The sequence below is a fragment of the Poecilia latipinna genome, unplaced genomic scaffold, assembly GCF_001443285.1.
Source record: "Poecilia latipinna isolate Pla-1442-1.1 unplaced genomic scaffold, P_latipinna-1.0 Scaffold1045, whole genome shotgun sequence".
In the NCBI taxonomy this organism is placed as follows: Eukaryota; Metazoa; Chordata; class Actinopteri; order Cyprinodontiformes; family Poeciliidae; genus Poecilia; species Poecilia latipinna.
This window is the reverse complement of record NW_015113661.1, coordinates 54,678-78,740: the sequence shown is the minus strand read 5'-3', so window position 1 is coordinate 78,740 and position 24,063 is coordinate 54,678. Positions and strand designations below refer to the sequence as shown.

Sequence of the window (24,063 nt, the reverse complement as noted above, 5' to 3'; positions counted from 1 at the left end):
CACTTTCCAAATATCTGGTCCTAATTGGTGATCGATGAACAAAAAACTAAAAACCTGGATGCTTTCATTGCTGTTCGACAAATGTATTAAGTTAAACTGAATTTCACAATTTTTTTTTGTGATGAGGAGTGAAATCACTGTAGCAAGCAACACATTGTGCAAAGATTCTCACTGCTAATAAGGAAAAAAACATCTGATTTAACATTAAAAAAAAATACATATGTAAAAGCATTGGATATGCAAATGGCCAAAAAATAATAATAATAATAATCAGAGATTTATGGCGTTTCTAATAGACCAGAAAACCTACAGTGGATGTAAGGCAGACATAAAATAATCACAATCACAGGAACTAGATGATAGATATTGCTTCCAAAACATGCTATGATTATCTAAATACATTTCATTTCATGGGTGAAACCCAAAAAAAAAAAAAAAAAAAAAAAAAAAAACTTACACTTCTTTAGCTTTCCCTCAAAAGAACCTTTTTTTTTTTTTTTGCTAAGTTGGTTCCATCTTTTACAGAATATTGTTGACAACTTGTTAGACATTAAAAGTACATTGGTATGATTTAAAATACATTTTAGATTGTGTTAAGTCATGCACTTATGACAGCGTAATGCAAAAGAATTTAATTAACTTAAATTGCTGTATTGCATACTCCTGTGCCCTTAGATAGATATAGAGAATTTGCTGAACACACAAATCTCACATCCTTCTGAAACTTGTGTTGGCTGAGAGCAAAAAATAAAAAATAAAAAAAATCCCGAGCAAAACAAGCTTTCACCTGCACGTCAAAAATGTCTGTATCCTGTTTTTGGGTGTTCATCTTTCCACTGGAAAGATTTGGACTATTCTCCCTACAACCTCCACCACTCTGTAATCCCTGAAAGAAAATCTAGGCATTTAAAGACTTGGCTTTGCCTCTAAATGCTTTTGGGTTTGCCAAAATATTTGAGCAGATTGTAAAATATGTGGATTGATGTTTATTTCTTCCAAGAAGGACTCCAGCATGGGGATAGCAATAAAGACCTTTGCTGAAATATAATTTCATCCCCCAACTTTTCTCATTTTATATGATTGTGATCTTCTACAGCAGGAACCTGAACTGGTGCTCTGTTCCTACAGACTAATGCTAAATGCATGGGGTAAGCAGTTTGACTGAAGGACCGTTTATCCAATCACAACAATGGTCTCATTTTCTGTCAGAGACAAGAGAATTACAGTTAAGTGAGGACAGTGTGCTTTAAGTTAGCAAAGGCTAACTAAAGTCAGGTTTGGAAAGAAGAGCACAGTCATGTCGAATGAAATGGCATCTCATCTGTCTGATCTAGTCTATTGCTCAATTGGCTTTCAGTGTATGCGGCACATCTCAGCACTTTGCAGCCATCATGGTTTATTTATCTACAAATTGATCTGAGCTGTAGCTCGTTCATAGGAAGCAGAGAAAGTAGAGCAGGGATTTTTTTTTTTTGTTCGTCTCCAAGGGGCACCGGTGTTGTCATTTTCTAGACTTCACTAGAAAGACCTTTTGAAGATACTTTACTGTCTGTGCAAATACCTGCCTTTAAATCGAATAGTTTCGGACGGCGCAATGGGAAAGGAAAATGTTGTTCTGGCACTACCTTGAGTCAAAATGAAAAATGCAGCTGAAGAAAATATCATCACCAGTTAAAAATTGCTGACCATGTGAATTACATGGGAATCACATGTACACAGTCACAGCCATGACTCACTGAAAACATTTGTTCTGTCATGCTTTACTGTCGCTGCCTACACTTTAGAAGTATCGCTCACCTCGGCATACTGGACGCATAAAACTGAACGTGAAACAGTCAGTACAACCAACTCACTGGTTAATTTGTCTAATTGTCTAACAATTGACAGTACTTGATGTCCTTTAAACTCTCCTTCATCTCCTCATGTTTAGCATGCTTACCCCCTATTTTTCAATGCACCAATGTACATAAAAAACAATCTGACAGCAGAGGAGTTTATTTATATATGCATATACATAGTAGTTGAGGATCTATTTGTCAAAACTGCCAAAATATTATCAATTAGGCAATTAACAAGGAGCCTGACTACCATTTGCATTTTATGTAGAACCTTTATTGATCCTGGTGTCATTAAAATTAAGATATTTCTTTTCAAAAGAAGCATGGATCTGAAGGCTACAACACATAAAATAAGTAAAAGAATACAACAATACCCTTTACAAATACAACTTATATTTAGAATAAGTTCAACTTGTCAATTTGACAGAATTTGTAATTGGTCAATAGCCTCATTTTAGCACAGGAGCTCAGACACAACTTCCGTCAAACCTTTACGGCCCTTCCTGCTCTCTGACCCTCTTAAAGTTGAAAATAGGAGTGCAAATTAAGCATTAAGGATATCCTATATGCAGAATATGTTATCTTTGCAGTAGGTTCCTGTGGGAGCTTCTAGTCCATATTTAAGATCGCTGAGTTAAAGTGTTAAAGTTATAACATTCCTTAACTTTACAGTGAATAAACAGCGTCGAGATCAGTTGTTCACAATGTTTTAAGAGGTGTGAACAAAGGTCAGCTGGTATCAGGTGACTGGTTGTGAACGCCGAAGACAGTAATGACCCACGTTGCAGGTGATGACCATACAATCGTCTACCAGTTCTGCCCAACAAGATGCATCCTCGTTTTACAATATAGCATAGTGATAATCACATCTTGTCCGCAAGCTAAAAACATCCCAGCGAAAGTAGCAATTGTGTTTGAAAAGGGGCTGGGATACTCTCCAGCTTCATACTGATTTCCTACCTCTTATAAAAGCCCCTGATTACTATCATTCTACACGGACTGTAATCACAGTTGTGCTTGTTTAAAAAAAAAAATACACAACTCAGAAATAGCTTTCTCTGTTTCCAAGATAAATTCTCCTTCCTTCTTTTTCTGCATGACCAAATCGCCTACAGGCCATTCATTAATGACTCATCTAATTTACCTTAAGCTGTCTCTCTTACACCCCCATTCAGTTTTTTTTTTTATTACTTTCTCTAAATCATCTCAAGTTTTATTGTGGATGTGGGCAACATCAAGTTGTTTTTAGTTGGGAGTAAAAATCGGTGCTCTCTCAATGTATGCAAATGATTCATTGTCTCGCCACAAAAACATCAGGCAAAGTATCATGTTTTTGTTTTTTTTTCTCTTGCAGATCTTCTGATTAGGTCCTGATTTGCAGTGACAGACAGTCGGCCCACCCTGATGTTTAGTCACGGATGCCGTGCACACTCACTGAGCTTGAGCTGCGAGGGTCTGAACGTCAGCCTGGACTGCCAATCCGCTTCTGACAGAAACTCAAGTTGTTGTGACGACCTATCCAGCACCCAAACGTTCGCCCCCTTTCTGTCACCGCTATGAGCAATGGAATATATATATATATATATATATATATATATATATATATATATATATATATATATATATATATATATATATATATATATATATATATAAAAACAGCAGCCTTTATAACCATCTGTCCCGATCTGTCTCAGCATATGAGGTTTGTTTGATTGAGGGAGCGGGTAAAACAGAATATGTCTAGAGGCAGGGCATATTTTTTCCTTCCAAAGGATAAAAAACTGTTTTGAAAAAAAAGTTTTAGATTTTAAATCTAACCAGTGAAGCTCTAGAAGGAGATGTTGTCATGAGGAACACATCTAGAAATAATTTTTAAAAAAAACCTCCTCATGTGACTTGTGTTTTGAAATAAACCCAAAATGGCAATAAGTCACATTATTGGAATCATACCAGCACTCACAAGAGCTTAGTGCAAAGCTACAGGAATCATATAATCTAACCCTAAGGATTATTATAAAATTTTGTGCTGCACAATATCAGGAAAAAAATATGGAACTTTGAACATACTGCTCAACAGTCACAATATACACGGTCACTTTCATTAGTGGAATACAGAATATGAATACTTAAAATATAATGTCATACCAAATGCGGCATTTAAAAACTCAATTGAGATTATTTACGGTGCAAACACTGATATTTCTTTCACAATTGTTGACTGGGAAAAAACAATTCAAAACAATGTATGAGCTGTAACTGTACTGCCAAATCCAAATACCTTCTTGAATGCCCTTTATGAATTCTTTACATACGTCTTTTGTGATATTAAAAATCTGCAGCAATGTGTTCCAGATGTAACAATTTTGAAGCACTTCACTTAACTTTAAGTCTTCCTGAGTTCAAACGTTTCACAAATTTGCACATTTCCATTGTTTAGCTAAAATCCTAGAATCCGTAGGATGTACAACAGATCAAAAGAATATTGTCATACAAAGGTATCAGTCAGGATAAAGGTTCAAAAAGTACAGCATCACATACTCATGCAACTTTTATTTTGATTCTTTTCATGCACTATATTGCCGTATGTTAAATTGGACTGTAATTTAAATAAATAAATAAAAACTGCTTGGATTTTTCTTTTTAAAAAGAAACCATCATTTAAAAGTTTTAATTTATTTTTATATTTTAAAAGAATTATAAAAATGACATATCTGCTTAATCAAATGAGATTTGACCAATATCTAATTAAGTAAACAGACTCTACTCTACTTTAATACATTTCCAAAAGTACAGTATTAGCCTATTTGAATAAAAAAATTACATGTTATCCTTTCTTGGTGTTTTGTTAAATTGTGGTCAGTTTATATCGTTGCTTTAGATGCACAGTTAGATGGTCTGTCAGTGTAATCCTGCAATGTTTTAGTGCAGAATTTTTTCAAGGACTAATCACAGCAAGCACTCCAGACCTTAAGTCAGCACACCACTGCAAAACTGCATTATCTTCACAACCATGTTAGCATGACGTTTTGAGGCATTAGGTCATTAACAAACACTGCCCTCTGTTACTAAGGTCAAAAGTCCCTCTTTGATTGATCTGACCAGTGAACATCATTCCAGAAAGCGTGTGTGTTCAAAGGTCTGTGTTAAAATATTAGTATTTACGGGGCCCCTGAAGCCCTGGGGGGTTTTATGGAGCCACTGACTTAATTTGGATTAAACAGAAGTGCAAATAATTGACATTCATTTTAATTGTATTTTTTGATTTGCGGTTTTTAAGGCTGGTTGTGGGTTTAAAGAGTATTTCACTGGCGATGTTTTCCAGTAACATGTAATTACCCAGTAATTTTTTTACACTTCCTGTCTACTTAACATCTTTTAATACGGTGGACCGCCGGTGGACCGCCTTGGCGCCCCGACCGGGCTTAGCAGGTTTTCTGGGGGAAACCCTGATGTTGATACTTCTAAAATACAAAAAAAAATGAACATGCACCACTTGTTTAATTATATTCCATTTATCTATAATCACTGTTACAGAATAGATCAAATGTTTGGTTTTTCAATTAAATGTATACAGTGTATCTTAAAAGACAGAAATTTGTTTGCTCAAGGCTCAAGCGTCTTTTATTTTTTAGAATTTATAAAAATAAAAGATTTAAAAATGTAAAAAAAAAAAGTACAACAAAAACTGTTAAGTCTGGAGAAATTACATTTTGCTTTTCCAAAATAGACATACACATTCAGAGGCCCTGTACCACTTGATCTTCCACACACAATGATAATTAGCATGAATCGGCCTCATGACTTTCAGCATGCTCATGAGGGTTTATAACCAAGGAATTTCAAAAGCCTTGATGTCAGACATATTTTTAATGATTAAAACAATCATATCCAGCATAACAATAAGGAAAGGGTTTCATGGAACAATGCAGACACCATCTTTGTTCATGCTGACTGACCTGTGGTAACGCCTGCCTGGCTACAGCTATAGTGAATTGAAAGCTTCATGCCGTCTTTGCTCACTTCCTCATTCATCGGTCTTTTCAAGCATGTCGCTTTCTTACTGTTGTGATAACTCTGCTATTTTTGCATTGAGATGCCATTATCAGTTGCCTGGCTGACTTCGTAAGGGGTTAACTTGCATTTACCCTGCTCCTTTCAGCTTGCTTACTCAAGCTGCTGGAATGCAACAGGTTGGCAAGCGGGCCAAGTCTGGCAGCATTAAATAAAGAAGGTTATTTAAGTTGAAACCAAAATTAAAAGTCAACAAGTTATCATAAGTCAATGATAATTTGGCTGTGTTTGAAAATAATAAACCACAGCAGGAAAAATATGACTATATCCTTGAGCAAGCCCATAAACAGTTAATTCCAATGGTTCTCAAACATTTTACCACTTGCTTAATTACATCTGTCCTAATAATACCTAGACAGATACAGCAGTCATTCATTCATTTAACTGATATTACTTTATGAACTGTTCCTATCTGTGTAGGAACAGTACTGTGGTGTAAAGTAGCTGTTGCAAGTTAAAGGAGCCAATCAATGCCTGGACTTTGTTATGAAGCGATATAGTAGCAATTTCAGACATTAACAATAAAAAAAAAGACTAAAAGAGAAAACTTTCTCCCTCATTCTTTTAAGAACAGACGAAAAGACAATTACGCTGCAACTGGACTTGGATATTTGCAGTTTGTTCAACAAAAAAAGAGAACGAAAGAAAAATATTTTTCATCTATCAGCACTGACGTTTTTCTCTATTGCTCTCCTCATTTGAGAAGTTGAGCACAGGTCAGTGTGATTAGACAACTTATTTGTTATGTTATTGGCTCTACATTACAAATAATTAGCTAAAAATTACCGCTCAAGACAGCCCAGGTGCCAGTTTTACGGGCACCACAGTTTGAGAACCCTGGTTTTATTCTAAGAAAAGATATGTAAAAAATAAATAAAAAAAAACTGAAAGGAGCCAACTCACTGAGGCGGCGCTTAGTCGGTAATAACAACGTGACCTACATTCCATTGACAATTATGAGCTGCCGTGATCATAAAGTGGAAAACACAATAAGCAGGCATGAAGGCTGCGGGAATTTCCTATCTGGAGTCTTTAAACTCACGGCCTACCGGAATTAAAACAGTTTTGGGTTTTTTTTCATTCTGTCTCCTTGCATATCAGATTTAGCGTGGCTGTGACACATTGCATAATTTCACGGGTTAACTGTCAACAAGTCGCAAATAATCTCTTAACACCTATCTGCTAAAGAGGAAACCTCAGTGACACAGGACTCTTTCCCACACAACAACTCCAAGCCAGATGATTCTGTTTTAATCTAATTTACGAAATAAGAAGTAAATATCTTACCTGCTATGTCCCACAGCTGCAGACGAACCAGCGTTTTGCTGTCCCAGTTGATGACTTTTAGAGCGAAGTCGACTCCGATCGTCGCCCTGTAGTGCTGGGAGAAAAGCTGGTGGACATAGCGTTTGATGATGCTGGTCTTCCCCACTCCCAATTCCCCGATGACCAGCACTTTGAAGAGATACTCCTTACACTCTGACACCGAGCCTCCGGCCATGCTGAGACTGAAAGCTGTTAGCGAAACTTTAAGCAACTTCTGCTTTCACGCTGACAGGAGCCGAGGAGAACTGGGCAGGTCAGAGAGCTGGGCCGGTCAGGGAGTCCCCCCACCTCCGTCCCTCCTTTTCCACTATTTTCTAATTCTCCGTTTTTCTCCTCCTCCTTCCTTCCTTCTTCTCCTCCCTCTGCCACACAGAAACCACCTGATAAGTCACAGGACCCGGAAATGTCGAGTAAGTTTGACATGCTTGTGCATTGAGTGCCATAAGCCTTTGCAGCTTATTATAATAAGTGAGACACTTTTCTGCTCTTCTCTGCTCCCCGGTAATCAGTCACTAAAGCCAAATCGTCTCCTCAACGTAATGCTATTTTTATTTACTGAATCAATAGGCAACATTTAGGAAAGTTATACACATTTCTGTTTATAAAAATTGATATAAAGCAAACTGAAAACTTCTTACAAAGACATTTGAAAGTAATGCCAAATCCTATTGTTTTAATATTTCTCCCACTTTAATGAACTTATGAGTTAATATTAATAATTTCTTTATTTCTCCTCTATAATGGATGTTTTTTTTCTGTTTTTTTTCTGTACTGTCCTTATGCACAAATGATAACATGGTTCACACAGTTCTGTGTTCCTGGTAACAAAAAGACAACATAGCCTTTAAAGGATCTTGACCACATGCCACGGTATATTTTAAGGAAGATGTATCAAGAAGTTAATGCTGCCCAAATTCAGTGTACTTTTCCTTGTTGTAAGTACACTTGACTATACATGGGGCTGTGTGAGTTGACACAGCAGCTGTTAGGTTTGGGAAATTCTGTATGAGCCATGTGTACAAATGTAAATACGAATTTATCGGATCATGGCTTTTGGATATCTACTTCCCAAGTCCCTGCAATTGTCATGATGGTATAAAATCAAAGCCGTTTTCTCAGTTTTTTTTTTCTTCACTTACGTTAACTTTTTACGGAGGACAAATCCTGCCATAATTAAGATTAAATGCAGATATCCATGTAATAATAAATAGACTACTGTACTAACCTCGTGAGTTACATTTAACACCATAATGTTGGAAACATGGCTCAAATAGAATATGCATAAGCAGTTTAAAATATGTAAATTGTAGCAATTTGGAAAGCAATTGTGGGCAGTGACCAGACTTCTAGATATAAATAATTTTTATTTTTACAGCATTGTTCATGTCCAGTTTACTCAAAACATGAAGGCCTATTTCACTCTAGATTCAACAGTGTTAAAACAGGTGGCACCTCGTATATTTTACATCAGCTTAATTCATTAAACAACTTACACTATTTTTGACTAAAAACATTTGGAAATACAATACAGTTGCACTACAGCATGAACCATGTAGTCCTTTAACTTTGAAATTATTTTCCATCTTAAAGATTTAAAAAAGTAAGGGTAAGAAATCTAGTCTTAATTAAACTACTTAAGTTTATAGCAAGATTTAAGCGAAACTGAAACATGTATAATCCCATTACAGAAAGCAAGAGGATACAGTTAACTCAAATTAGCTTAAAAGTTACCAAAAATTCAAACACACAGCGTCTGCGGACAGTTTCAAAATGTATAAATTTTTTTTTTTTTCTGTTCACATTCTAAATATATAAACATTTATTCATATTACAAACATACTACCTGTGTGAAAAAAAGCAATTGATGGCTTTAACAGTATTACAAACTTGGAGAGCTTGTACAACTTGTACTGTGTTTCAAATACAATGACACAGTAAAACTTTGAAAAACATAGGAAAATACCAGCGCAGCATAAAAAGGAAAAAAACATTTATTTATTTTTTTTATCACCTTTCTAGCCAGTTAAACTCATTTCCAGGGCTATAATTTAGTGTAAACTGTATTAATAGCAATGCCATGATCTACAATCACACTTTCACTTTCATTGGATAATTTATATGAAAGATTTAAAACCAGGGATTGGCACATGATATGTATATCATACAGCTCAAGCCTTCAACTGAATGGCAGTTTTTATTTATTTATTTATTTTTTGGTGTTTGAGACCTTTCAATAGTTAGTATGTAACCAATGTTTGGCACATTTCTTAATACTTTGTTATATTAAAGTCTCGCTTAGGTCTCAAGACAAAACAATTGGAGGTTACATAAACTAACAAAGGAATATCTTTAACACAGCTGAGATTTCTTTACTCATCTGATCAAGACAAGAATGAGATGCATTTATTCTAACAAAGACATGAAACTTGTCTTTTTGTAAGAATAGCAACACATTCATTCATATTTATCATTTTTGGTATGTGTCTCCAACCATATTCCTTTTTTAATTGATTTGTAAGATAATAAAGCCACATTACAGTTTCCCTCATCAGCATTTCATCGAGCACATCAGCATATATAAGATAGTAGAAACTAAGGTTATCCAAAAGTTGTGCTGATCCTCCCTCTAATTTTAATGCAAGAACAATATTAGGTTCATGGTTCCCAAGTAATCTTAAAGTTCAGAAGTTATTAAATTGCTTTTTTTTTCCAACTTTGGAGAAATATGGAGAAGTTAAAACTCCAATGTGTCCAGTTTGTTTGTTTCATTCGAATGTATAAAGAATAAAAAAAAAACCTTGAATAACCCAGTATATTTTAAAAAGAAAATAAGTTTCAACTGATTTATATTTGTTAAACTCTCAAAGGAACTGTTAAATATGCATTATGAAGCTACCAAATGGAAGTATTATTATTATTTCAGAATTATTTTAAGATTTGCTAAAAAAAAAAAAAAAAAAAAGTTTTGAGCTCAAATACCAATCAAGTCAAACCCTGAAAAGTAAAACCTAGAAAACTAAAATAAAAAATAGGAAATGGAAAATTTGCAAGAAGCTTGTATTCACGTGTACTGTATATTAAAAAAAAAAATAAATAAACTTTTGTTGCCTTCAATGTCACCATAATGAAAATGTTCTCCCATCTGGTGTTAAAGGTGAGGTACAAACCAAACTGTGATTTGTATGTACCCTTACATCTCTATGTTCTCAATAAAACAGTTTTTCTTACAGACCTTTTGTTTGCACCATCAAAACCAAAGTTACGTCTTCTATCATGATTTCCAGTTTTTGTTTGGCTTGAAAGAAGAGGCCGATACTACAAAGCAGGGTTTTTTTTTTGTTTGTTTTAGCTCAACTATATCAACTAACCCTTGGTCAGTCTGCCCTTCCTATAAGATTGACAGATTTGGTGTCAGAGAATCAACGACAATGAAGAAGCAGGAAATAATGCTCAGTATGTTCAACACAAAGATTTATAAACGTATCGATATCAATGCCACATCACTAAAGTACAAATTTATCATTGCATATTGCATTATCTTAATATGCCCCACATGCAAAACTGAAAACCAGAAGAAAATAGATGACTTTGTCATTTATCAATTCATTTTTTAGCAAGTCTTAGGTATTTACCTATTTTCCATTTGCACTTTATGTGATCCTCATAGCACTTAATCTTCACATGTAGCCTAAGACTTTATTGTAATTTTCTTTGCTTCAACTATTTCATTTTCCTCTAAATCGTTCAAATTGTCATGTGTATGGATGTTACAGTATAAGTAAATCTGTCTTGTCCTCTGTCTAAAACCATTTATTTTTTGCATGGTGGATGAGGACTGAAGATTTAATTGTTTTTAAATTCATTCTCAGTAGTTGGAATAGTTGGAATTTAAATTCATGTTTGAGCTGCTGAATTTGCTTCAGAAAGGCAAACAAGTAAGTTGGTTTTAAATAAAATGCAAGTAATTTAGTGTTAAAGGGAAAATGTTTGCCCTGTTGTGTGTGTGTGTGTACTGTGGGATACTGTATCAACCCATTCTACCATGTAAGGTCCAAATTGCATATTTCTATTCCAAATTGTTGAGGAGTTGACATCATTTAGGTCATGTGTTGTGATTAAGGTTTGTTGGTGGTACCTGAAGCCAGACCAAAGGAGATCCACTAATCTTAAAAGCAAGATCATGTAGCTGAAAAGTGAGAAATTAAATGTGTGTTAAAGAATGTTTAATACTCGCTTAATATGTTTAAAAGTTGGATATCCAGTGTTTGCAGGGAAGGTGCTTCCTGTTATCGACACCTGAGACAAAGTTGAAATATTAAGAAAACGATTGTTCCACACACTTTACCCTAAATACTATTCAAGTTAAAAATCATACACTCCAGGTAATGGGGTATTGTAAATGTCCAAGTTCATTTTCAGTCATTTAGGATCTACAACGTCACATTATGTAATTAAAGATTCTTTAATATTTAAGCAAAAACTCTGGATGATTCAGTCTGTGTTATACATATAGATAAATATCAATTCTGGTGGGATGCACTTTATGAACAGCATCTCATTGAAACAAATTTAGAGAGACAGAAGACACTGCTTTGCTGTTCAGTCACCTCTGTCATTTTAATTTATTCACACATCTTTAGAAATTGTATCTGGAAGCCTAAGCTACTTCAATAAACCTGCTTCGTAGCACAAGCCTCTGATTGGTTTTGGCACTCTTCCTTCTTGTAAATTAAAAAAAAAAACAAAAAAAAAAACACGTGCAATAACAGCCTTTCCCAAAAGCACTTTTACAGTAAATAATTCCTCATATATTTATCCTTAAGCTTCTCTTTTTTTTTTTAACTCACCTACGAATAAAAGAAATAAACTCAAGCTAGCAAATCACTTAATGAAAAATTTGAAAAGTTGTTTTGTATCTGGATGTTTCTAAAGAAATGTCTATTGACTTTGCCGGCTCTGCTCTCACAGTGTTGAGGAGCTGTGTGCAAAGTTTTGGAGGATATTTGAAGTGTAGACCGAGCTACCGAGCATGGAATCGATGATGGGGGAGCCGTTCGCCGAATCCCCTGAACACAGCGAGTCTCTGAAAGGGGAGGGGGGTGACAGAGCCAGAGAATCTTCCAGAATGGTCTTATTTGGAGTTAAATCCTCACCTTCTCCTTCATCCCCCTCCCCCTCCTCCTTGGCGTCGTAAATGTAGCTGTGCAAAAGGTCCAGCTCCTCATCCTCAGACCCTTCGTCCTCAAATTCCCCCAGTCTTGGGTCTGAAGGAAACTGAGAGGGTGTCAGGCTCAAAGGCTCATTGGCAGGAATTTGCTCAAAGGAAGTGCGGCTTTTTAGTGCAGGGACGTGAGAGCTGTGCGTGTTCAACAACGCCTCCTGCAAGCACTCGTGGGTGGGGCGTGTCAAGTCGGAGGGCAAATTAGAAGCCGGCTCATCTAAATCAAATTCCAGTCCTTGTTGCGTCTGTTCCGAGCAAGTCGGAGTCCAGAGGGGGCGCTGTGCATCCCCCTGGTCGTCGTCTTCCGCCTTATTGCACGGAGGCTTGGTGCCAGGCGTGTCCTGTGGAGGTTGGGGGTCTGTGCCATGGTTGCCGGTGGAGGGCTCACAACTGTGGGGGTCGGGGGTGTTAGTTAGGGGCCTGATGACCGCTGTCTGATTCGAGCCGGCTTCCTGTTTCCTCACATGCACAGACAGTCTGTGCCACACATTCCCCCCCCTCGGAGGGTGTCTGGGACCTGATTCAGACCATGACACAGACTTGCCATTAGAACTATGAATGAGATAAAGACCCAAGTTACTATCAAAGGAAACCAGGAGGTGGAGGCAGAAAAAAACAAACAAACAGCAAAACACAACAGCAGCAACATACCACAACAGGGTGATAGCATTTTAACATTTCTGGAGCATGTCAAAATACTTTTAACCACATAACTAGACATTAACAGCTTTGCTGTGAGCGCTAACTGGTGAGCCGCTAGGAGCATTACACGTAGTGGCTCAACAAACAGTGATTCATAATGCACTGCAGACAGCATTATGATCCTCATTTAAAGAATTAGGAGCCATCCAACTCATTTCTCGATTCCTTCTTCTTTTTTTTTTTTTTTTTGGCTTTAATAAAACAGGATGCATGCATTTGCACAGATTTTTTATTTTATTTTTTTGTCCCTGAACTGGCCTGACAAAGACATATAGCTTAGCTCAGAATGAGCTTGGACTGGCTCTAATGTGATTAGTTTGAGGGGTGGTCAGGGAGGGTGTACATGCTGCGAAAAGTTAAATGTGAGGTTAATTCAGGATAAACCAAAAGCAGCAGGGCGGCAGGTCTCCTCGTTGGAAGGCTGCAGTGTCAAAAACACAGAAGTGACCAGATAATTGAGGGAGTGATGCGCCAGTGGCAAACTGCTTTGTAGCTGAATGCAACATTTAAAAAAAAAAAAGAATGCAGAATATCCTAGTCACTTAAAAATTTGCTGTTCAAGAATCTTAAGTCTTCAAATCTCTATCTTGCTTCCAAGTAGCCAAGGTGGTCGTAAACAAGATTTTGTCCAAATTTCTAAAGGTCTGAAAAAGTTTTTCTTTGGACTTTGGACTACCATTTTTAGGAGAACAATTTTCTTGTTTCTGAAAATATTTATATGTGGCCTATGAATCATTCAACATAAAAGGCAATTTTTTTGGATGAAATTATTCAACCACCCGAATATACTTCTTCATCAGAGCAAACTTTAGAAAATCTGATGCAACAGATCAAGGTCTTCGTCTCTTATATTCAATAATGTTTTATGGGATGTCAGAGATGAGGATAAGTCTGGAGAATCTTTAAAAAACAATCTGAGAAGAGATCATAGCTTGCACAAACGAGGAAAGAGGTCCAATAAGAAAGTAAAACTCCTAAACCTTCCAAAGGACTCATGTTTCACAAGTTTAAAATTAAAGTAGTAGTCGCTACGCCACCTGGATCTGGCAGAAAGATGAAGCCAATAATGATTATCTACCAGACCTATAAGCGGGCAGCTGGTGAGAAACCCTCAACTGACTGCACAAGACTAACAGCAAGACTAGGTGGTGGCAGTAATTGAGGTTTCAGTTTCCACTAAACGCTGAGAGGCTCCAAACTACAAGATGCTAAACAAATTACTAAACAAAAAATACGAGAAAAGTCTGTGCTCACAACTACGCAAATATTCTGTCTGAATTAGAGATGAACCAAAAGCGGACCTAGGGCCGGTGTCTCTGAAGAAGAAAGAATGAAGTCTGAAAAGAACACCATGAAGCATGGTCATGGCTTAGTGGTGCAGCTGCTTCCTCTGACACTGGAAGCCTGCAGCATGTAGAGGGAAAGGTGAACTCATTAACGTACCTAAAGTAATAAGAACGTTAACAGATGCTGCTTTATGAGACATTATAGGAATGAATTTAAAGCTCCAGCTCTGCAGTGGGCTTTATCACAAAGCCAGTGCATATTTCGTCATCTGCAGGGCCCCACTAGGGTCTTCCTCTGGATTTGTTTCACTTTAAGCTTTAAGATCTTAATATAACAGTGGCACTTATAAGAAAGAGGCCACAAGAAGACTTGCTGTAACCATTTGGATGATTTATATCTTGCAAATAAAAATAATTCTCCAGCATGAATTGCTACAGCTTTCACACTCCACTGCCACAGAACTGAAGGAAATGTGACTCAGATATTACAGCAGTGACCGAATAAGAACAATCTCACACAATCCTCTGCTGAGTTTGCACTGATGAAGATTCTCTCACTTCGACGTGACGGATGCTCGAAGCTAAAATTGAAAATGATTTACCCTACTTTCTTAGTAATGTGGCTCATAATTGTCAGACCACTGAGTTGACCGAGATGATGAATATTTCCTTCCAAGAACATCCGTGGATTTGCCAAATGCAGCTGAACACCGTGGATTCTAACCCTTGGTGCCACGACGCATGCTCTTTTCAAAAACGAAGCTCATCAGAAACAACAAACGTATACTACAGACAGGACTTCCATTCTTCACATCTAGACTTCATGTTTGGTTTTTTTATTTCATCTTTGGTTGCATGACCAGATAGGAAACAGTGAGCTAAGATTAAATTCAAGATTGTATCTGCCAGCTTGAACTGTGCATCCTTTGACACCACCACCTAAAATGTTTTGGACAATCATGCAATCGTTAGTTGGATGCCACTCAGGTTTTGTGATGAAAGGAGAGAGGAAAGTACCACTATTACCCACAAACAGAACATGTTCGGGGCGATTGTTGAAGAGCTACAAGATGCACTAATGAAAAAGTCACAAATGTTAAAGCACTGCGATTTCTAATGTGCTATGTTGAGTACATCACTACCCAATTCTTTGCAAGAAGTCTTGCACTTCAAACAGTCCAAGTCTTGTTTATGTAAAAATAAATGATATTAACTGCCACGTTTGTTTTCTGTCAGATTTTGCAGTGGAATATTTGACCAAATATTTTCATTGACTCTGATTGAAGAGTGATGGGGTTGCTCAGACTCTAAGGTAAGCACTAACCTCGGAAATGCAAGTTCACCAAAAAATCCCAATTGAAGAGATTGATGGCTGTACAGCTTTCCCTCTTCCCTGCATCAACAGGACAAATAAAACACACCTTAATATTGGTGTGACAGCTGTTAGGGCTAAGTGTTAGGTGGGACATGTCATCTTATTGTTCCCCATCCTTTTTTAGGCACTAAGGAAGAGTTTTGTTCAAATTGAAACCCTCGTGTTTTCAAAGCAAAGTGCAAAGAAAACTGGGGATGGTTTAAGGAATTAAGAATTTGAATAGCACACATTGCTTTTTTCTTTAATATATTGCAGTTTCTGAACAGCCACTTCGTTGAATGTCAAAAATGAAAACAGCTCCACTGACAGTGCAGCCCTCCAGTAAAGAAGACAAATAAGCCCCCTTGCCACAGCAGTTGCCAGCCTTGAGACTACAGTGCTTGTGTAGATGAGTAAAGGTTAATGTTAGGTAGGATGCATAGCAAGGATTTAGAGACAACACCTAAACATTTTAGGATCCGTCTCATTCTCTGCCCCACTCCTTACTTCAGTCACCTGTCCACGCGTCACTGCTGTGGAGCTCAAAAAAGTTACATGCAATTCTGACTGACTGTGTAACATCTGTTCTCAAATAATCACTTACATGAAGAAAGGCCAGTTCGCTTCAAATCTGTAAAACCAGTCTATTTTTATTTTTTTTGTGTGTGTGTGTGTGTAGTATAATAAATTGAAGTTAATTTCATCATTAATACTTTAGAACTCAGGGGGAGGGGGATGTGTCTTATGAAATCATTTATAAATATTTATAAAAAAAAATCAGTTTCACATTACTAAGACTAGAGTACCAAAAGTCAAATTGATATGATTTCACACACCCTAAACTTTTTCACAATTTGTTGCATTACAGCCACAACCCTAAATGGATTTTATTGGATTTTTAATGGGACAGACCAACAGAAAGAACTGCTTAATTCTGGAGTTTAAGGAAAACGATTCATTGTTTTCATAATTCTTGAAAATGAAAAGATCCAACAGTTGTGGCATTCATCTCCACACCCACCTCTTGTGACAATAGTTTGTAGAGCCACGTTTTATTACAGTTATAGCTGCACCTATCCAGAAAAGATTGTTCTCATTCGTCCTTAGAAAAAGAAAAAAAAAGCCCGAATTGAAAAGCGGGCTTTAAAAAGATTATTGGAGGCCTTCACAAGTTGGTTGTTTTCACAGAGTGCCGTAGTTTGTGACTTTATTTGCCAATTAGGTGAGTTCTAAATGGCCATCCTAGATTTTGTTATGGGTATCAGAGTAAATTAGACTGAATCAGGATCAGGAAAACCATGTTTCCTTTTCTTTCTACTTCACTGTTTCATTCAACTACATGTTGGTCTGTGACATAAAATCTCTCCCAAAATACATAGAAGTTTGTGGTTCTAACGTAAAAAAAATGTGAACAAGTTCATGGAGTAAAAACAATAACAGGACCTACAAAAAGAACTCAAACTATTCCACGTACAAGCTTACATACATACATCATGAACATGGATGTCATGGCTTGATTTGTTTTTAATTCATTGGGAAATATAAAGTAGGATTAATCTTATGAATTAATAATGTAGATTTTTAGATTTGTATTTGTCCACTCCAAACATATGTGTCAGCTTCCCAAGTCTCTTTGACTTCCACTGAATGACCGTAAATCAACTCATTAGATAAGAGTTTGTTTCACAGAAGTTATTAACCAACAATGAACACTGCAGTGGTAAAGTAAATTGAGCTCAATGCAGATCTGAGAAAGAGGATTATTACTTTTAAGAGATTTATCTTTGAGAAATTTCTAAAAGACTACTCAACTCAAAGCCATTACCTGAAGTAGCTTATGTCAAATATGCTAAGCCAAATTTCATGAGAAGTCATCCAGCGTAGTGTTGCGTTCTTGATAAAACAGCAGCCACTGAGCAGTTCTGTTACAGATGGGCCTAAACAATATGTTTTTAAAAGCACACTGCTCTGCACGTATTTCTGTTTTGTAGTTTCATAACATTTATGTCCATGATGTTCATGCAAACTTTTCCCTTTGGCTGCACTTTATAAGAACTACACAAATCCATGTCGTTTGGAAAAATAGTTGGTAGACTTCTAATTTTCTCATTTCATTTTGGTGTTGAATTATACTGAAAATCCCTCAGTTCTGCCTCTAAAGTCAGAACTGGGATTTGAAAATGTCTTGGACAGTCGATCCCTTCCTGGGCGTCTCAGATAAATGAAAGCAAATTCTGACTTACAAGCTCAAAGGGGAAGGCACCAGTATCTTCTAATTTGAATGCATGCTACTGAACATGATGCAATTTTCCCAAATATCAAAAAAAGATTACTCACTTGGCATTTCCGGAAATCGCCTTCTTCCGACGGAACATGTTAAGGAAGCTGTTGCTCCCGCACTGAGCCGCAGACTTCCCGTCGCCGACGTGCATTCGCACCACGTCAGATGTGGTGAAGGCGCTTCGGACGTTTCTCTCTGGTTTGGCGATGATAATGTACATCTTGGGCGTGAACATGCACCCCAGCGCTACCGTTACACTCAGGCTGACGGAGAAAGACGTGGTTATGATCTTGTAGTTGGAGCCGAAATAGATTGGCACGAAGGCAAGCCAGATGATGCAGGTAGTGTACATTGTAAAGGCAATATATTTGGCCTCATTGAAATTGGCAGGGACGTTCCTCGTCTTGAAGGCATAGTAGGTGCAGCTCATGATAAGCAGGCCGTTGTAGCCCAGCGGCGCCACCATGCCTACGTTGCTGGTGTTGCAGATGAGGTAGACCTCACGTATGCTTGGGTACGATTTGATGGGCTCGGGAGGCTCCAGAATGATGAGCGTTATCTCAAGAGTTAGCTGCACGCTGATAAGCATAAAGGCAATGATGACCTGGGCCCAGGCACTCATGAAGCGCGGTTTCCTGGTGCAGATCTTCTTCTTGCTGCCAGCCAGAATACGAGCAATTCGGTTTGTTTTAGTCACCAGAGCAGAGTAGCACATGGCAGAAGAGAGGCCTACCAAGAGTCTCTGCAGGTAGCAGGAGGCGACGGTGGGACGAGCGATTAATGTGAACGGACAGATGTAGCCCAAGAATATGCCTGCCAAGATGATATAACAGAGTTCCCTGCTGGAGGATTTAACCACAGGCGTGTCGCGGTACTGGATGAATATGAAGGTGACAAAGGAGGTGATCAGGATGCCAACGCAGGAGAAAACAACTGCGACGATGGATTCCACATCGGCCCAGTCAAGATACTTCAGAGGCAGGGGCTGGCAGCCTGAAAGACATTTAAGGTACAAAGAGTTATTAGCATGCATGTATTGTAGAAAGACATGTTTCTTTTCAGCCACTGCAAAGATTCTCACATGTTCCTGGACAAATGTCTTTATCAGCAGTGGTATAGTGCTCTGGCATCGACTTGGTTTTTCAAGACAGGAATATGTGCGTTTTAACTGCACTAGTTGCATGCTTGTCATCTAGCATGCGGAGGAATATTGAAGAGCTTAATTTGGAGGAGGAAAAAAAAAACTGACATCCCTCGACTTCCCCGGCTTAACACTCCATAAATGATGTGCTTCTGCTAATAGCATTAAAATGACTTCACTGTGAAGCCCACTTTTGATCTGACGCCTAACATGTCAAATCATCAGAAATCTGACATTTAAAAGTAGTCCACGTTGTTTAACACTGAGAGAACATGCTATTTTTCTTTTAGATAAAAACTTAAATTTGCCATTCTAGATACTTTCAGTTAAAATTCTAAAATAAAGAAACCCCTCCTCCTCCCCCCTTTCCCTTTCTTTTCTCTCAAAATAATGAGAGTGAAAGGGAAATTTCTTCCTCAACACACTGCTGAAGTGTGTTCCCAGGCTTCTCGTGGCAGTAATGGGATTTTACACCTGGGAATGGAGAGCTCCTCTCAACTTCATAAATTGCTGTCAAAACAACCACCAAGATACAAGGTGAAGAGCAGGGAGCAAGGAAACGAGCAACATCACCTTTTTTAAGTAACAGGGAGCCCGAGGAAGCAATGAGAGGATCACCCTTCAGAAAGAAGAGTGATCTGTAAAAGTATCAAATAGTTTGTATTTTATTCCATCTACCTAATTATTCACATCAGGTAAAGGATTAGCCTGACAGGAGCTGAAACAGGTGAACTATTATGGATTTGTTCAGTAACTTTTATCACTTATATTGAAATTAAACTAAATATTTCCTGTTTTAGATCAGACACGATTGCCGAAATGATTTTTGTAACAGCAAAAAACAGAGACAAACTGTTCCACCTCGGGGTGTATTTTAAGGAGCACCTCAAACACATTTTCCTTGTTTGACGTCAAGGTGACATCAGAAGAAATCTGGCATGATTTATTTGGCAACATTTTTAACAGTTTAAAAGGAAATTCCATGAAATGCTAATGATATTTAAAGAGAATTTACAAAAAAAAAATCTGAGATTTTGCAGTAAACACATACATTTTGTATTAGTAATCCCAACTGATCGAAACAGTTAATCTGATCTAATGTCAGACAATGAGAAAAAAAAGCCTTTTTTCCCATCTTTTTGTACAGTGCATGTGCATATCTGGCTTAAAAATTGTTTGTAGCAAGATTTTCTTACCTGCGAGATATTCGTCGGGCCACCATCCCAGCTCACAGGCCTTGCAGGTAAACTCATCTTGAACATACTCATTGTCCTTGCAGGTCGTGCAAATCCAACAGCAGCTCACTTCACCTTTCCTTATCACCTGTGTACAGACGGAGAACAGGCATTGTCTCAACCAATCACAACGCTAATCCAATCACGACATAAAGCGCTGCACACTTTAAGAAGCACAAAATTGTAATTTGCATCAAGGAAAATTTCAAAGTCAAGCATTTTTTTAGTGTTTATTTTTATTTTTTAATTTTTTTTTTTTGAGTCAAAGACAGTGTTTGGAAAACAAGGCCAACTGCTCTCTTACATCGGGCTCCCAGAGAGGCTGTTACCAGCGCTGTGATATGCAAAGCAGGGTGATAAATGGGGCAAGAAACAAAGCAGACAGAGGAAGAAGTATGGGACAGCCAACAGAGAGAGTCTGAACCCTCCCTTCAGGACAGCTCAGTGTACAACAGAAACTATTCATCCCCAGCAGAGGCCAGTCGGGGCATTTCATGAAATTGGGCACGGAACCAGTTTGATTATTACTCAGTGAGGCAAACTGGCCTTCTCCTCGTCCAGTTAGGGTAAATGTCCCAGTATCACTGGAATATGTGTGCGGTATGTGGCATAATCTAAAATTAAATGATTCAGGAATAACTTTTCTAAGGTTACATTATTGATTACTTGTTAAAACCAGGTTGTATTAAGTAGTCAAAACTTAGAATTTATTCCTTTAATAAATCTAATATAATTATTCATGCCATCAGTATTTACTAAATATTGATAACATATTCTTGTACAGAATACTGGAAGAGTAAATATTGTATATTTTATTGAGATGCACCACCAGCTTAAAATTTAGCTAGTTTTAAGCAAGACAACATTTTATTTTATATTTTATGTGTATTAATGATTTTTGATGATGGCACTTGACAAAATGTAATCTTTGTTACTGGTTTCTCGATTGGTGAATGGCGTTTTCATGACTTCATTACATATATATATATATATATATATATATATATATATATTTAGCTCCGTTTATATTGTTTCCCACAGATAAACTCTTGCACAACTACAGACTTAGCCTAAGTATGGATGTTCAAAAAAGGCCTGAGAAGTTTATTATGTAAAGCAGATATTGAGTGATTTTGGACATGAAAAACAGGAATGTGAGAGATAATCTGACAAAAATCAGACGTCATCTGCAGTAGCAGCAGCAGCAGCAGTCTCATACGCGACTTTCTAGAAAATGTCTGCCATCGCTTTTGATATGTGATGTAGGCTGCCTCTGATTGAGAAAGCAAGAATCGTTCATAAAATCATTAGAATGCGACTGACTTCCAAGCTCATCCTCCTCTGCTGCAACAGCTATTTGCAGCTGTTAAATGACTATGGATTTCATTCAGACTATTTTGACAAATCGCTGACGGTGTTTAGTCACGGTTGCAGAATTCCCTCTAAGCATGATTTGAATCCCTACCTTTATCTGTCCCTTGGAGCAGGGGTCGCTGCAGACCGAGCGAACCATCTCGCTGCTGTTCATCCACAGCTTGTTGTCGTCGATGTTAAGGATGCCTTCATGCCAGGACCCTACGTTTATGTAGTCGAAGCGTTCGTCACCCACATTCTGGAGATTCATGATGTCATACCTGGAAATACGGAGAGGAAAAAGGGAGGAATAGCAGACAAATGTTGGTATGAGCAGGATGAAGTCGAAGAGTGGGAGGTAATTTAGAGAGATTAAACAGCCTCGCAACCATTTTGTCTGTTAAAATTTTGGTTTTGCAGTGCGAGACCTTGTTGGTGTGTGCGTGCGTTCAGGAGTACACGGCGTTCTCATTTTAAAAATGAACCAGGATGTGCATCACCTAACCTCGCACTATTGTTGAAACGGCCCTGCTCTGTTTTCCAACTATCAAACAGTGTCTATTGTGCTGGAAAGAAAAAAAAAAGAAAAGATGTAAGTGAACCGCCGCAGTGGACCGTCCACTGAATCTGTTCCAGTCCAAACTAATTACGTCCCTCTGTGTGCTCAGGACCAACGCTCATGTATGTGCTTATGCACGAAAGCTCCATTTCTCATCTCCTCCCTTTTCTCACCTGCCTGGGGTGTCTCCGTTCTCATCAAAGTAAATTTCCTCCCCTGACACTCCTCTGAAGGACGTCTTGAGCAGGTAGTCCAGCAGCTTGCTGCCATCAATCGGATCCATCGCCTCACAGAGTCCCGTCTGGCCCGGGCACAGCTCCTCGTGCATATCGTGGAGGCCATGAGCCATAGCGTAGATGGCGTTGATGACGAAGCCCATCTTACTGTCTTGAACATAGTTTTCATGCAGGCCCTCGTTTCCTGTTGAAAGAAAAAAAAAAAAAAGTCATGAAGTGCAAGCCTTAGAACTGTGGCGAAATCTGATTTAAATGAAGTAAACAGGACTGGAAGCCATTGTCCTTTCTCTATCGTAAACATCAACATATTCATCCAAATTTCCACAGGAAACAGATTGGGGAAACATTCAGGAGAATATTTTGAGAGGAGTTAACATACACACTAATCAGTCTAATTAAATTCAAATGGATTTTTGTTTTGTTTTGCAGGATGTAGTAACTGTACGAGAAACGACTTCAGAAATAAAGGTAGTTGAACAAGTTTGAATTTCAGTTGCATTTTCTCTAAAAATGAGAGACCCCATAAACAATTTAAATACATCTATTTCTTCAGGTGGATCCAAATAATGTTTCTTTGTGTTTCTGAAGGTAAAAGTTTAGAAATCTTTGAGATGGGTTGCATTTTATAACTTACTTTTTCAAAATTAAATAGACCCATACATCAGTTTCTACTTCCACTAGGGGTGATCGATGCTTACTTTGAGAACGGATCATTTAAGGTCATTTTGTGTAATCTACTCTCGTACAATCATATGCAGTTGTGTGATTCCAGTAGTCGCCATTTATCAGCAAGAGAGGTGTGCAGATATTTTGATTTGAAGGACCATAATCTCTCATATTTCGAGGAAAGGGGACAGAAAAGCAATTAATGGAGTTGGGGTAAAATGCTAATTGCTGCATAAAATGTTTGTTTTTTTTAAATCCCAAAATATAAAGCATTTAAATTAAAGGAAAATGAAATGGAATAGCCTTATTCAAATTTTATTTTAATTTAATTTAATAAAATTTAAGAATTGTTATGACTTGTTTTATCCTCATGATACATCTAAATTGTGGTTTAGATGTATGGCAAACGGGTGAACTGTGCTCTGTGTCAGATGCATGCATTCACTCTAGAAACCACAATGTGCTCTAGATCCACATAGGTGCCAGTGTGAGCCATTCATTAGTGCAGTCTATGAATCAGACCTTTTTTTTTTTCTTTTTCTTTTCATAAACTTTTATTTGACTCCGAAAAAAGCAGCTTGGTACTTCACATATCAGTTTGACCATTGAAAATCTCAGTATGCATCATAACAGCCTCAGAGATTCTTGTTTTCAAACTGGCCAAACTCATCTCGCCTTTGAGGAATCAAACATAAACCATGTGCAAGTGACAAAAAAATTAATATTAACCTGACACTCACCACCTTGAAGATCTTCGGGAGGTTTGATTTTAAACGTCGACACAGACAATG

General features: G+C 37.6%; 2 protein-coding genes across 4 annotated transcripts in view; both read right to left on the bottom strand.

The window, feature by feature from the left end:
• The window catches only part of LOC106959110 (ras-related protein Rab-32), a 22,132-nt gene extending 14,539 nt beyond the window's left edge, over positions 1-7,593 (bottom strand). Inside the window, exon 1 of the mRNA XM_015051448.1 lies at positions 7,200-7,593. Coding sequence (XP_014906934.1) covers positions 7,200-7,413 — 214 coding nt within the window. The 5' untranslated portion in view covers positions 7,414-7,593. The remainder of the gene's footprint in view (positions 1-7,199) is intronic.
• A 4,461-nt stretch (positions 7,594-12,054) lies between these two features.
• grm1a (glutamate receptor, metabotropic 1a) overlaps positions 12,055-24,063 on the bottom strand; it is a 36,222-nt gene continuing 24,213 nt past the window's right edge. For 2 of the 3 annotated variants that reach the window (XM_015051444.1, XM_015051446.1), the window contains exons 5-9: positions 22,544-22,790; positions 21,924-22,092; positions 20,420-20,546; positions 18,139-19,075; positions 12,055-13,011 (exon numbers count right to left, since the gene is read on the bottom strand). In XM_015051444.1, coding sequence (XP_014906930.1) covers positions 12,201-13,011; positions 18,139-19,075; positions 20,420-20,546; positions 21,924-22,092; positions 22,544-22,790 — 2,291 coding nt within the window. In that variant the 3' untranslated portion in view covers positions 12,055-12,200. The remainder of the gene's footprint in view (positions 13,012-18,138; positions 19,076-20,419; positions 20,547-21,923; positions 22,093-22,543; positions 22,791-24,063) is intronic. The other variant, XM_015051447.1, reaches the window with a different exon arrangement.